We start from the raw sequence: 16,239 nt of genomic DNA on the forward strand, positions 1-16,239 counted from the left end.
ATAAACAAGTGCAGTACGAATTTGAAACCATATTGTGGACAAAGCTTCGGTCACATACAGCTCGGCCCTTTTTTTAAGCACTTTGAAAATGTCTAATTTGTTGGCCATAAGCGGCTTATAGTCGCTCCTTTGACAGCACATCAAATAGCATTTCAAATACACATAGACAAGCGGACAGACTGCCGGGGGCGGACAGACTGACAGGTGCAGTTTTAAAGCCGTAGAGTGGTTAGACACTCCTGGCCAGGCATGTACGTGTATACAGGTAGGTTCTAAGGTGCGCTATAAACCGCTTTGGACTCCCTCTCATGTAATCCCCGCTAGCATCGAGACCTACCAATATTTGTCGTTCTTCGGGCCAATACCAACGCGTTTGCCCAAATGACAAACGTATCGAGTTCATCTAAAAATGAAAATGCCCAGAGTAGATGTATGCCATTCCATTTTTCCAAAAAGCTGTTCCACAAGTTGATTATTTTTTGACCATTGCCAGCCAACATTTTTTTTTTTTGCCACTTTGTGCAGCACTTTTTATGGGGTTTTTTTCTTGCCATCAGTCCGCTGAGTTTTGGGAATTATTATGTGGCCATTTTGACGTAACGTTTACGTTACGTTGTTGGAGACACGTGTCCCCTGTCCCTTGTCCCCAAAGTCTGGGACGCCTCGTACATCAACGTTCTTGTCTGGCAGTTTATGCCTTGCCTTTGAGAGCTAAATTGAAATGTGTCCCATGGGCTGGAATAGCATTCGCCCCGCCCACTACTTTAATGGCCACCCTCGGCAGGACCTCACTCAAGTTGTCCTTCAATTTGTAAAGAGTTTAAAGCATTTAAGGTTCTTGTCCCATCCTGAGCAGCTGAGAAACCTAATTTAAATTCGAAATCATTTTTTGTAATATGCGTTATTATTGTTGCCCCAAAAAGTATGCTATAGAAAATGTCTTATCGAAATAGAGACACATTTTGGCAGCAGGGCTCAAATCATAAGACCAGCAAAAGGCTATGTATGTGCAGAAGAACATGAATTTGAGCACATGCACATTATGTACTTACCCCCTTTCATATGTTTGTATGTATGTGTGGCCCTTTTCTATACATGTAGTTGGCTTGACGCTTGACCTGGTTTACTTTTGATTGTACAATGTGCGAAATGAGGAAGCTCCCCTTCTTCCTCTCCCTCACTCACTATCGCGCTCTCTCTTTCTCTCGTGCTGATAAGTAAACATAAGTTTGCAACGTACAGTTACTGCAATATGTATGCGCTAGGCCTTGATGCAGTCAGTCGCTGTTGTTGCTGTTGCTGTTGCTGTTACTGCTGCTTTTGGTACAGCCTCGCCACAATCTGTGGCAAGGTCGTCCCGGGCGTTAAGCCTTGTGCTATATCAATGTGCAACAAACACAAGAAAATATAAGCTAGTTAAATTGGCAACTGGAAAGAGTGTGCATATTTCGTCAATTGTGTTGCCAAAAGTGACCTAGTTACTATTTTAGCCCGGCTTCTGGGTGCCTGACTTGCATTCTGGGTCAACATGCGGGTCAGGCACAAGCACAAGCAACAACAACAACAACTACAACAACTACAACTACAGCCCCTATATTACTAGCCCCCAGTCAGAGCTTAATTGAAATAGATGAGCTGCCATCAGCCTGTTCTTACATACAGAAATATATATATATAGCAGTTGCTTTGGTACAGTTATGCTCTATAGTTTTTGTTGTTCTTTTTCATGAACTGTCACTGCCATCCCCAAGCAAATGTCACTTCTTTTCCCCACCAGCCCCAAGGTCTATTCTGTCACAATTTCATATTTTATTTTAAGCCAATTACTTGGGTCCGAGGCCCAGTTGAGTCTTTAAAGCATCATCAAAACCACAAACTGCTGCGACCCACTGTGCGCATTGATTAACCCACGACAGCCGACAACAGGATATACAGGACGACCCATTCAAGCTCCATTTGGCAATTACCGCAGCAATAAAAGTCAACGGCAAATGCAGAGAGAGCTTCTCGGCATATAATACAGTTTTATTATCACATAACCCCCCTCCCCCTGTCTCTTCATCGCTCTCCCACACAATTTACGTGTGTCAAATAATAATTTCAGCTTGCTTATCTTTGCTTTACGGGAGGGCAATGGCACAAAACCCTTTTTTAGTTGAAAGTGTTGACAAAATTTACATTTCACAATTTACGCAAATTTTTATGTCATAATTGGATTGCAGGCATTGTTGCGGCTGCTTCTTCTCGTTGGAGATGTGACAATGGCGTTGATAATCAGACCTGTTTTTTGCCCTGGTCCATTAACTTGCCACACAAAACTGGGGGATGTTGTGGGCCAAAAGGATAAAGCCTCGTTTGCCACGTTTGCCTGCTTGTAATTCGAGCCTTTTCACTGATAAGCCATTTTATGAGAGTGAGTGCTTTTGTGTGTGTGTGTGTGTGTGTGTGTGTGTGTGTGTGTGTGTGTGGAGGACTCCATGTTGTGGTTAAATTGTGCTCTGCCGGATATTGCTGTCACTTGGCAGAGCCAACGACTTTTGCATACCACTGTATTGGACACTGGAGACACTTTTCAGTTGATCAGTTTTCATTTGCTGTCAGGGAAATCAAGCCAATTAAAATCTGAAATGCAAATTGAAATGAAATACTTATCAAATAATTAATCCAACTGCATAAGTAAGACATTCACATGTTCTTAACTCGATTGCTTTCATTTCCTTTGGCAAGTCATATTATTTAAATACTATTTATTGCAGTTTGCCAGCTGCTTCTCAAATTTATTCAATTTATTGCATTGCAATATTGCGAAAGCAGCTTTGTTTTATTACAGATTCCCAGAAGATTCGCAGCAGCAGGATTTGATCTTCTTGTTGAATGCCTCAATTGAGACGCCACACACGTTGCAAAGTGTTGCCTACTTTTAGGCGGCTTCGACAAATTCGTTTTGTGATATTGCCAAGAGTATTTTGTCTCTTTCGCTGTCTCTGTCTCTTTCTCTCTCGCTCGCTCGCGCGCTATAAACAATTGCAGGCAAACAATTTTCATTTCAAATGTGTTTTCGGTAACAACTTGAAGCACTCACGAACTTTTCACATAAATTTTGTATATATGAATGACAAACTTGTCCCGTTACACACACACACACACACGTGTTGTGTGGTTTGTGTGTGTGTGTGTGTGGCAACCCTTAAGCTGATTTTCAACCATTTTTTGTCATGTCAACTGAGTCGGTTTTGTGTTTTTGTCTGTCCAGCCTTCAAGTGAGTATGATTGTATTCATATGAATACATTGAATATGTGAATATGTTTGCAAATCGACGCCATTTTCATTGTCTTGCTTTTGCATACCCATACACACACACACGCACAGCTGTTATTGTTAAAATCAACAACATGAATGAACACTCAACTCAGCTTCCATGTCGCTTTCGCGACATGCTCAATCATGTTGGCTACCCTCCGTCACACTTCATCCCCTCGCTCACTGCCAACGTGGCTGGCAACCATCCACAACGTTCAGAAATGACAATTTCGCGTGCGATTGTCACATCAGTTATGTATGCATATGATATCTACATACTCACACACTCATACATATATATGTGTGTGTGTGTGTGTGTGTGTGTGCTTGTGTACATTTCTGTCAGTTTGTCACTGTCGCCAGCGTCGCGTGTTTATTTATACGCAATCAAATTAAGTTTGAAGCGAATTTCCAGACGAGGGCGACAAATTGAGGTAATCATGTTTTATACTCATGTGTAAGCTTAGCTGAAAATCAAATAATCACACACACACACACACATATTTATACTAAGTGTGTGTGTGTGTGTGTGTGTGTCCAACTATTTAAAGCAACAAAACTCAACCGCAAAGCATTTTAGCTGGCGGCAATTATGTTACCTGCTAAACCTCCAAACGCCTCAAAGCTCCCCAAATGTTGTTGAAAGCGACCAGCAATTGCTCCCAATTCCCACCCTCTTCTGTCAATTTGCCACCCCTTTTGGGCTGCTGCTCAGCTCGCCTTGTCTGTTATCATTTGATGTGACCCAATTTGCTGGTCTCGTTGCCTGTTGGCATTACGATAAGGCCCAAACCACATGCAAATAACTCTCAAAATGTAGCATAATCAATTGCATTTTCAGTTAAATCTATACTTAGATATTGTACATGGTACATATATATATATATCTTTGAATCTTTCTATTCGTATCTATATGTAAATGGGAAGAGTCGAGTCCCGGGGCATTTTGTTGTCCCGGCAATGCAAATCATGAGTGCTCGCATATAGAGCCAGAGTGAAGATTGCCATGAGGCGCTTAAGCAGCTTTAATGGTGCGCATAAAATTGCCAGCTGGCCCGAGGATAATAAGGCCAACAACAACGTTTTGTTGTTGCCTACTTTTGTGCGCGACGTTGTGACTTTTATGTTGAAATATACGCGTATAAACGTCGCCGTGAGTGCAATTTGAATGTTGCTTCAAAGTTAAGCCTTATTAGACAGCTCGGAGGGAAGAAATCTGCAAAGGAATCTAAGCTTTTTACTCATTTTATTGCCAAAGAGGGAATGAAAGCCGAGCCATGCAAATTATTATATGAATGCCGGCTCAACAGTCAAGAGTTGAAGCTGCTGCGAGTATGAAGTGTGCTATTTATAGACTGTTATTTGCCAGATTCTATGTACAAGTCAATAAATTATGCTGCCACGACACACATCCAGATGGCTCCAACGTCAGTTAATGCGCTTCCATTGACCCAATTCGTGTGCTGCAAATCAAAACAAACATACTTCCAGTCCCGTGCTCTCTCTTCTAACCCGATTGCGCTCTCTTATAGCCTAGATAAATGTGTGCATATATGTCTGCTTCCCTTTTTAACGCTCTTTTGGGTGCGCGCGCACTTTTGGCTCTTTAATGCTCTGCCACTGTTATTGGCCCAGCCGCTCTTTTTGGCCCAGTTTTAGATTTTGCAAAGTTAACAGCCGCTGCTGCTGACGCTTTTCATGTGACAGGGACAGGGACAGGGCCAACCCCAGTTAAATATATACATATATATATATATCCTATAGATGCTCTCTCACACACATAGATTGCTCATGGAGTTCACTATATACAGTTGACCCAATTTCATGTTTGTCCTTCCCACAGCTGTTCTGGTTTCTGTTTCGGTTTCTGGTTTTCTGTTTTCTGTTTGCCATTGCCTCGGCATTTTCGTTATTTTTCTTTTTTTATTTTTTTTTTGGGTATTCCTTTTGGGTGTGGGGTTGTTTATGTTTGTGGAAAGCGAAAACCGAAAAACTTGTTATTTATACAAGACACGTAAATGCGTCTATACACATACATATTTATAAGTGTGTGTGTGTGTTTGTGTGTGTTTGCGGGGGGAAGATGCGGAGTTTTGTGGGCTGTCAAGTGAAATGTTCATTGAATGTGAAAGCAATAGGAAATTATAAAAGCAGCAACAGCAAAGTGCTGATAACGCAATTCCGTCAAGTGTATTAATTTCAAGTAACAAAAGAAGACCAATTCAGAGTATGCATGTATTGGAGAGCTTTTAAAGCTGTGCCCAAAAGTCTTACTTGATGTGAAAGCTAAGAATATAAACGAGTAAATGTATTGCGATTAGAGCTGATTATCTAGTTCAGTTCTAACATAAAATATTTGAGAAACTTACAAATTTTATGTATTTTTAAATATATTGCTATATATTTTATCTTACAATATGGCATTATTCATCTAATATAGTGTAAAATTCAAATGATAAATAAGACAGCACTCAAAAAAATATTTGCTTTTATAATTAGCTATTTAATTTTTAAAGACAGCTAAGTTTTAAAATTAAGTTCTCTAGGTGACAAATTTTTGAAAATAATACAATTACAAGTAATTATTATAGAAAACATAGACTCAATGTTGATGTTAAAGTTTGTGTATTCACATCCGCAATTTGTGCACATATTGACGAACTGAAACTGAAACTGAAACCGAAACAGAAGCTGGCGCCATTCGCCTGGCAAACATGAACGTGTAGTCCGGGAGAAGGCAAGCATAACGATGCCACTCAGGCCAGCTCAGATCCATAAAACACCATCACACACACACACACACAAACACAGAGAGAAAGAGAAGTTACAGCCAAAGGCAAACCGGGAATGCCACGTCAATTTCCTCTTACTCGCTCTCTCTTTCTCACTCGCCTTCTCTCTCTGTCTCTAACAAGATTTGTGTTATTCCTGCCATTTCCGCACACTCACTTTACCTATTTATGCGCTTCGGCTGTCCTGGGCTCCAGCTTCAGGCTTCGGGCTCCGTCAAATCAGGACACAGTGCGGTAGGAACAGAGACCATTGTGTGCTGCCTGCTTAGGGGAGGAGGGTTGGGGGCATGCTTTGCATGCTCATGATGGGACACTGAAGGGGGGGTGGAGAAAAGCAAATGCTAACAGGAGTTTCAGTTTGCTTTCTTTCATTAGTAGACGAGCGATTGCCCCGCCTACTGTAACTCATTAGACATGGCAACATAATTAACGCACACACACACACACACACATACACACAGAGATAGAGCGATTCTCTCGCACAGCCTCTAATATCATTTACAGTCGCTTTTTTGCTTTGGATTTATGCAACTCGGCAGGTGGCAAGTGGCAGGTGGCAAGGCACAAAAATAAGAGGATTGTTAGCAAAGAGATTGATAAGCTAAAATGATTTCCAACTTGTTTGGCGCATTAATTAAAAATAATTGAAGGCAGCGACGGCGTCACATTGCGTATACGCCGCTTTGGCTGCTTGATGAATTTAATCAAATTTCTTGTCGAATAACGTTGTTGCTGTTGCTGTTGTTGTTGTTGTGCATATTTATTAACATAAACTGAGAGAAAGTGAGGGATACAGAGAGAGGGGAGAGAGAGAAAGAGAGAGAGAGAGAAATAAGCTTGTTTATTAAAGACCAGCTTGCTTATTAATATGCCAAACGCTAAACTGCCAAAAACGCCTCAAACTTCAATGCACACATCTGCCACAAATGGCAACAATTGTTTAATACACATGCACATACACTTAAATATATAAATATATGTGTGGGTATATGTATATTTATGACCAGGATATGCGCCATATCCTGCGCTCTGTTCGCTGGCCGCAAACGAATTATGGCGCCCACTAATTGCACTAAGCTAAAACGAAAAATGTGTAGTAGACCTGCTGGCAGGCCTCAGGCAGTTAATGTTATACACACACACACGAACACACACACAAACACACACACGAACATACACATTCACATCTAATAATATGTGCTTATGTGTGGCAGTGTGTTTTAACCACGTGCGTTAACAATTTACGCCGCTTATGTAGACCAAGTTATTTATGTTTATGATTACGTTGCGGTTGGCAGCTTCCGCTTTCCCATTTCCCTCTCCCCTTAACTTCTGCTGGGCGGAGCTGAACTACATAGCAAACATTTCCCAAAAATTGGCCATGCATCATTAAGTTCTTAAAGTTGAGTGCTTTTTGGCTAAAACAAATTGCTGCAAATCCTTAACAAATAAAGCTAAAGCTGCTCAAGAACTTGAAGAGCTGCTCATACAGAGAATTATCTCTAAATGTAAATAAAAATAATAAATTAAACCTAAACACTTTGCAATGTACTTTGGCATAAATTTAGTTTTTGAGTCCACAAATTGTAAACAAATCATTAATCAGTTGACAACAACTATAGTCGTATTTGAGTAAAATGAAAATTTCAAATTCCTGAAACATTGCACACAAGGACGAGTTGGTCAACAGCAACAAAGTCACAAGGACACAAACAAAAAAACCAAAAAAAAAAAACAAACTAGTTGTCAAACTGGGTCAACAGCGCCGTCGGCGTCGCTGTCGGCGTCGCTGTCGACGTTATCGTCTAACCTTCAACATAAAGCGCAGCATAATTGCAGGCACACGGCCGCTAAAAATTGCAGAGCACTCGTCGCTCTATAGAAACGAGAAGCGTGTCAAGGCGAAGAGCGTGTCGTGGCGGAGGATGAGAATGCGAAGGCGAATGCGAATGCGAACGAGAATGGGACACCAAGGTGACCCAGTAAATAGACGTGGGGTAAAGACAAGGCCCCCGTTATCAGTGCAGTGTGCAGCCGGAAACGGTGCCGGAGCCGGAGCCGGAGATGCCTCGGCTGGCTCGTGTGCGCGACGGCATCGTTGCGGCTCGTTCGTGTGCGTGGCCAAAACTGACGAATCCTGGCTAACCGGGCAGTCAGCCAAGTCGGGCAGCCAGTTGCATTGTCCGCACCAGCACCAGCACCAACACAGTCGCATTTAGCACCGGCCCGGCACCGGTTCACTGGCTGCTCCCGCTCGCGATGCATGCAACCGCGTTGAACTATTACGTGGAGCGCAGTGACTACGAGTCCTACGGCTTGCACCACAGTGCCAGCGAAAGTGAAGCCAGTCCGGGCTGCCTCTCATCCTCCGCCTCATCACGCGCCGGTTCGCCGCCTCCGCTGGCTGCCTTTTATCGCAAAGTACGCAAGCAATCCTATCCTATCCACTCATTTCTATCATTAACTTTATCTTCAACTCGCACAGCCATAAATTAATACAATTATATTTTCCCTTTTCTACTTACAGTCGAAAAAATTCCGCTGTACCTTTCCAGGATGCAGCATCGTGGAGCTCACACAGTTGAAAATTGAACGACACGTGAGGGACAAACATTTGGGGTAAGTTCTATAAATCAAATAGCAATCAAGTGCATCGAGTCAAAAGCAACTTCACGTACTACAATGTGCAGCAAGTGGCTGGGCCTTGACTTAGTGTTACAAGGCAACAAAAACAACTGAAATTGCAACCACAATAATATCCTTTGCACAGAGTGCACGTCACAATTGATGTACAGTGGGGCAAATTGACAATACTCGTATACAGAAAAAATTCAAATAGAATTCATAAATTCATTCAATTTAATTTAATATAAACGAGAATTTAACTTACACTTTATTTAAAAAAGGTATTCAAAACTTCCCTGCTTTAAAAAATTTAAATTTTGAAATATGATTTTATTTTATGTTGGTTCGCAACGAATTACAAGAGTCTAAGAAAAAATCCCAACAAATTTGATATGAAAACAGCTTACAGTTTGTAATAATAGAATATAATTGATGTAGATAAAAATAATGCAATATACAAATGTGATTAATTAATGCAAGATGCCGCCCACGGTGCAAACCGATTCGAGCTGTTTGAAAGTAGAGCACTTGTATATAAGCGTGCATATAAAAACCAGGTCACACACACACACACACACGCACAGATACAGTTTGGTCTTTACTTAGCACACCTGCATTTCGAGTGGCGCAGATGGCAAAAGGCGTGCAGGGGGCGTGGCATCAAAAACGCGGCTTGTGCGGGCGGCGACTGCGCTGCACTTTTGAGGCCAAGGTCCAAGCTGTGGGTCGCTTAAGCGTTGACATTTGCGAATGTTGAATGTTGAATGTTGTTTCCTATGTAAATAAGGCGGGAGTGTTCGGGGTAAGGAGGTGAAATAAAATGGCAGCTTTATAGGTTTTGATTTTGTTATTTTTTGCATTCAAATTGTTGTTCATTCTTTTTGTTTTTTTTTTTGTTCTGCTTTAATGGGTACGTATATGTATAGGATTATAGTTTATACTTGTATTGTATATGTGTTGGTGGTGTTGTTGTTGTTGTTCTTTTTGTTGTTGTTGTTGTTGTTGTTGTTGGCAAACGAACAGCTCTAGAGCTAGGCTAAAAAGTACAATGCACACACTCGGCTGTGGAAGTGTATTGTTATATTTATGCTATATGTATATGTATATATGTACTTATATAAACATATATATAATTATATATTACTATATAGATGTATGTTTAAATGATGTCAACTATGCGCTTGGCAGGCTGGTAGCGACGTAGGATCTATTGTAGTTTCTAAATTCTAGATATTCCAAAAATTAAATGATAAACAGAAATAATAACAGCGAATTTCAAATAGAAATGTATAATCTCTCAGCACGACTATTAAATATATAAATAATTGATAACTTAATAGCTAAATTCTATGAGCAATTCGTTATAATTTCAAAAAACTAAGCATAACCATTTGAATATTGACTTTAACATACATATGTGTTTTAGAATTGAAACTAGGTTCTTCGATATCGTTTGAGGTACATGAAATAATTGAAATACAATACAATGATATTTATACTTAACATAATATACATAGATACAGGGATATTAAAATTGATTCAATTGTTTGGATTGTTTTGTTGATTTGTTCAAAGCTTTTGAAAACTGCAATATGCATTAACTAATAATAAACTTCCTGAAGCTGCAGTGTTGCTCTCTACATTGATTATTTTTTAATATGATACTCGTATTATATAATTAACATACATAGTTACGTTAAAAACTCTAAATGCTATTGGGGGGAGAGGAGCTAAAATTAGCTTATCGATTATATGCTGCTGTTCTAAACAACTACATACATTATTAGTCTGCCTTGATTGTTGATATCTATGCGATTCTTCAATGATTTCACTTCGATACTCTTCTATTTCGAATATATAGACAATTCCTTTATCTTTTGATACCCAAAATACAAATAACATATAGCTATGCGTGGATTGAACTATCTTTAGTACATTAAGATCGAAGCACTCAGCTTATGAGCTAAGCATAAAACAATTCACAATCTATTTGAATATAAATAAATTAAAAAAACATAAAATCAATTCAATACCAATAAAATGAATATGCAAACTTTCAATAAGATTCAATAACAAAAAAAAATCCGTAAAATATAAACTGCGCTAAATTAGTTTCAATCCAGTTTATAGCCGTGAAAAATGTTGCCAGCAAAATTATAGAATTATCATCTTGTTTAGCCCCTAGTGCGGATGCATGAGTCCATGGGTGATGTCCATGCCAGCATCTCCCATTCCATTCACATTCAGGGTTCCATTGAGCATGTTAGTTGCTGCATAATAGTGTTCAGATTAGAGAATTACGGATTCTGGGGAAGAGTGTATAGTTTACCTACAATTACGGTTTCCCTGCGTGTCCATCTGCGACCAGTACTGTTCCGAAGGGCTCTGTGTATTAGTCCCCGGCGGAGCCTGCACCGGCGCCCCCGTGTACCGAAAATACGGATTCTTAAGATCGAGTGTATTGCTGGAAGATATCAATGTCCCTTCGATGTGCAGATCAATGGTCACGTCGTATGACTGCCGTCTATTGGCCTCTAGGAGCACACGCCCCGTCAACGTCTGGCCCTGCTTAATGAATATTGGCATGGGAAGCAGGCAGCGTACTTGATACCAATGCGTTAACGGCGCTGTGGGCGATGTGGACAACCAAACATGTTGACTGCTGCCGCTGAACTCCACATCAAACCAAAAGGCCAGTCCGTGGCAGATGCCTGTCTGCAGTATGTGAAACTCGAGCGGGATATCTAAAGAAAAGTATTTTGCTTAGTTAAAGTCATACGGTCATACAGTTGGGCTGTACTATCTTACCAATGACATGCAAATCGTCCTCCTTATCATTGAGAAAGTCGCACACATGTCGCACCGACTTGGCCATACAGATGCGTATGTCGAAGGTGTCGACAATCGGCTGACGGAAGTATTCCTTCATGCCCTCCTTGTGGAGCGTGGTTAGATCGACACCGTGGAAGGCCGATTGATACCAGAAGTTGGCCTTGTTGTACTGCTCCGAGTAGAGCGACTCGTCCGAGAATGGTGCAATGTGCAGATCGCCATGTGTGGGATACATTTTGCCATGTGGCTTCAGCCATTTACGCGCATGCAGATAAGTTTCCAGCATGCGTTCGTTGTATAACATATAGCCCATGGGCTCCGATATGATGACATCTACCTTTTCGGGCAGTTCAATTTCCTCAATCTTGCCCGGAATTACTGAGATCTTGTGCTGCACATTATTCGACTCGACCAACTGCTGAGCATACTGTGCCATATTCGATGCCTCAATAGCGTAGACCTTCGCAGCACCGGCCTGCACGGCAAAGAACGATAGAATTCCCGAACCAGCACCCACATCCAGCACAATTTTATCCTGAAGAAAACATAGAATGAGTTATAGCTATGGCATTTCATTAAGATTGATAAGTCTCACCTGAAAGTCAATGGAGTTGCCTAGGATGGCACGCTGATAGGTGCTCGTTCTGACATAATCCTGCATCATGTTCTGCTGCTGACTGAGGTAGCCATAGAACTGGAAGTACTGCGATGCGGAGGACTCTTCGGTACGTTGCGAGAACACAGACTTGGGCCGCAAATGCTTCACATTCTCAACGACTTTGCGAAAGAGCAGCTGATCCTGATCACTGCTAAAGCGCAGCACAAGATTCTCAGCATCCAGTGAGATGGCATAGCAGCGTTTTCCCAGCTGCGCCGCATCCGTATCCGCTGATATCATATACTCCTTCAGCACGCGTCCCAGATCGTTGTCTGTTAAGTGGAAGTGGATGTGGAATGTTAGTAAATGTGGAATATTTATATCATGTTATCTTATGGATACGCTGCTCACCCAGCATAATGCGCAGCAGGACGCCTTGGGAATCATAGCTACAGCTGAGCGTACAGCTGCTCTTGTATATATTGTTGAACTCGAGCTTCTGCTCGTCGGCAATGGCGCTGATTACGACGCCCGTAAATTGGCAGTTGCTCAGCGGGCAGAGCTCTGCCGCAGCGCTGCTAACACATTTATTGTTCTGCTCGATGACGGCGACAGCGCGGTTGCTGCTGCTGCTGCTGCTAGTGGACATTTTGTAGCTCGTTGTGGAGTTTTTAGCGAGTGTAAGAATATGATTAGGAATAGGCTAATAATCACAATACTTTTCGTTATAATTGACAATGTAGGCCGTGAGATGCACGCGGACGCAAACACACACAGGCACAGAGACACATACACACAAACACACGCAAGCAGCAAGCACACGGACACAAGCACACGCACACACAAAGGGGGAGACACACACACAGACGCGTTTGCAAGACTTGTGCGACGCGCAAATTTTTTTTCTGTCGGCGACGGCGACGAAAGCTAAAAATTTTCCACAGCAAATTAGATGTAGAGGCGAGCTTGAGCAATTCACGTTTTATACGCAACTTATGTTGCTGGCAAATAATATCAATTTGTCGCGCGTTTTGTCTCGCTTGTATCGCGAAAATCTATCGATTTTTGTTGATTTCGTATTGATTTGACACAGAACGTGCGCGTTTTTTGCAAACGTTGCTACAACCCTGCAGCTGTGTGGTTAGCGTAAGCGGGTGAATGGCAGCGGCGCTGCCAGACAGAGCACATAGGTGGCAACGCTGCCAGCGTTTAGCTGGTAGCGCTGAACTGAGAGCGTTGTGCCACTTTGTGAATGGCAACAGTGAACGTGATTTTTGAATATTTCAACTTGGCGCAAATGGCAAATTTTAAAAATGCAAAAAACTCAATAAATATTTATAAATTTGATGCAAATTTAAAATTCCCGCTCGGGGAGAGAAGTTACAAAATAGATTCTATAAAAGAAATCAAAAAAATCGAACAAATTTTAGCAAAAATTATGCAAATATTTTTAAACTTTAACTTAAAAATTAAGAAAAGGTACATTTGTCTAAGATATAGTAAAAATTGTACCAGATCGAAAATTTTTACTGGATGGGCAACCTTTGGTTTAAGGACTCCGCATCGCAGTTTTTGTGTAAAAACATTTATTTTGTTTACATACAAATTAGTTGCTTTTACAATAATAATAGATAACATGTATTTGTTATTAATTGAAATGTTTTTTGCAATTACAGCAAGAAAGCTAGACACTCTGGCGACTCGGATTCCTGCAGTGAAAATGAGCACGAAGAGGAATTCTACTACGAGGAAGACGACGACGATGACGAGTTGGTCAAAACGCCTAGTCCAGCATCTCCACCCACGCTCAGCCACCGGGACATGGCTCGTCCGCCGCACGAGGATCCAGAATACCAAAGACAGATCGTTGGCAACTTCAAGTGAGTGATCAATGAATACTTAATGATTAGTGATAAAGTTATTAATTGAATGTTAAACACAATTATAGACAAGGACGCGGCATGATTAATTATCACCACCTAACGCATCAGCAGCAGCAGCAGCAACAGCTGCATCGCAGCAACAGCAACGGCAACGGCAGCGGACAACACATCACAAGCACACAGCAACAACAGCTGAACAACAACAACACCAGCTGCATACCAACATCACCGCTGGCGCATCACAACTACACATGGTCATCCACGGCTGCAATCACAGTGACATCCCACCAGGCGCAACATCACAACAGCAGCAGCAACAACAGCAGCTGCAGCAGCAGCAACAACAGCAGCGGCAGCAGCAATACGACGACACTAAATAAACACGCACGCTCATCATCGTCGCGTCCGTCCCACTCGACAGCGCCATATCCATCGCCGACATACGTCCATCATCAGAATAATCACAGTTTTAGCCACAGCAACAGCCACAACAGCAGCAGCATTGGTAGCAGTAATAGCAGCAATCACAGCCACAGCAGCAGCAGCAACAGCAGCAGTTGCAACAGCAGTCCGGTCATACATAGCAATAGCAGTGCCAACAACATGTTGCAGCAATTGTCACAACAAAATGTGACAGTGACGGCACATCACACCACTGGTCTCACACAGCAGCAGCAGCAACAGCACCAGCAACAACAACACCACCTGTCTAGCGTGACCATCACGCCCAACTACCATCCGCCGCAGCAACAGCAGCAGCAACATCCGCAGCAGCAGCAGCAGCAACATTTGCGCGGCCAGCAACAGACAACTGCCAGCAACAATATTGTTGCCAATTCCGGCCAGCAACACATGCCACTGCAGCATGTGGCCGTGCAACACACGGTGAGTGCGGCAAAGCACACGCCCAACTCACCGAATCGTCGCACTCGTGGCGAGAACAAGAAATGCCGTAAAGTGTACGGCATGGACAAGCGGGATCTTTGGTGCACTCAGTGCAAGTGGAAGAAGGCTTGCAGCCGTTTCGGGGACTGAAAGCGACAGAAATCGTCGGCAGAGGCGGCAGCCCAAGCGTCGGCGACACTGCGACAAGGCGACACATTAAAGGCAGGAGCAATAGCAACAGCAACAGCAGCAACATCAACAGCACCAGCAACAACAGCACCAGCAGCAGCTGCTAAAATGACAACAACTGTGGTTCGATTGGCGGCTGAAGTGGCAGCTGGCAAACAGCTGCCAGCATCGCTGACTATCAAAACCAATCGACGCTATGGCGTGCACCACATACAACCACACAAGTACAACGCTAGCAGCAATAGCAACCACACCACCAACAGCAGCAGCTGCAGCAGCAGCAACAACACTAACAATATCAATAGGTTTACGCGCATTAAAAGTGTTGCAACTTCGGTGATTGTATCGCCAATTGGAGTTGCAACCAGGCCATCGCCCACCCCCTCGCCCACCGCCAGCAGCAGCAACGAAGATGCAGGAGCAGCAGAAGCAGCAGGAGGAGCATTTGGAGCAGGAGAACGTGATGAACAACAAGAAGAAGTTGCTGCTGCTAACGGGCTGCTGGCCTGGAGTCGTGCTGCCGCTGCGGGCCAACACCAGCAGCAGCAGCAGCTGCAACATCAGCAACTGTTGCTGCTGCAGTAGCAACAAACAGTCGCAGTTGTTGCTGTGTAAACAGCTATCTTATTGTAGTTGTTGTAAGTTTGCCGTGTTGTCGTTTTCTGTTGATAAAACAAAATGAAAAACAAATAATTAAAATGAAAATGAAAATGGTCTCTTCTTATTTACTCTGCACTGAATTGTGCAAACCTTAAACGTAACGGTATCTCTTTGTTGTTGTGCTGGTGTTGCCAACTGCCGTGCAAATGTTGCTAACATTTGCGCAGGGCAACATTTGCAATATACAATAATAATATTAATTATTAACATACATACATACATACAATACATATTTATTTTAAAAACCTGACTTTGTTAATTCTTATGTTATAAAAAAACAAAAACAAAAAAAATTAAAAAAAAAAACAAACCGTGGCAAACATTTTTCAGCTGCAATTCGTTTGGCCAGCAATTTTTATATACATACAAAAATTAAAATAAAAAAGCAAACACATTTAAATATAAATATGTATACATAAAACGTAAAAAGTTAAAGTATAAAATAAAAAAAAGCAAAAACAAAACAAACAAACA

At 42.0% G+C, this 16,239-nt stretch overlaps 2 protein-coding genes across 3 annotated transcripts in view; one reads left to right on the forward strand and one right to left on the reverse strand.

Moving 5' to 3' along the window:
* Positions 1-15,795, forward strand: part of LOC117792396 — a 144,414-nt gene extending 128,619 nt beyond the window's left edge. Inside the window, 3 exon segments of the mRNA XM_034632527.1 lie at positions 8,621-8,712; positions 13,825-14,028; positions 14,097-15,795. Of these exon segments, the coding sequence (XP_034488418.1) occupies positions 8,621-8,712; positions 13,825-14,028; positions 14,097-15,690 (1,890 nt within the window). The 3' untranslated portion in view covers positions 15,691-15,795.
* LOC117792397 (histone-arginine methyltransferase CARMER) lies at positions 9,992-13,309 on the reverse strand. Of its 2 annotated transcripts, none has more exons than XM_034632529.1 (5): positions 12,560-13,309; positions 12,146-12,480; positions 11,527-12,085; positions 11,048-11,462; positions 9,992-10,988 (listed from the first exon to the last, which is right to left on the reverse strand). In XM_034632529.1, the coding sequence occupies exons 1-5, from the start codon at positions 12,795-12,797 to the stop codon at positions 10,982-10,984; spliced, it is 1,554 nt and encodes a 517-aa protein (XP_034488420.1). In that variant the 5' UTR covers positions 12,798-13,309; the 3' UTR covers positions 9,992-10,981. The 2 variants fall into 2 exon arrangements, with proteins under 2 accessions (XP_034488420.1, XP_034488419.1); XM_034632528.1 differs by having other exon boundaries at positions 11,052-11,462; positions 12,560-13,308.
* Positions 15,796-16,239: the final 444 nt, after the last annotated feature.

Source organism: Drosophila innubila, assembly GCF_004354385.1.
Source record: "Drosophila innubila isolate TH190305 chromosome 3R unlocalized genomic scaffold, UK_Dinn_1.0 2_E_3R, whole genome shotgun sequence".
NCBI classification, from domain to species: domain Eukaryota; kingdom Metazoa; phylum Arthropoda; class Insecta; order Diptera; family Drosophilidae; genus Drosophila; species Drosophila innubila.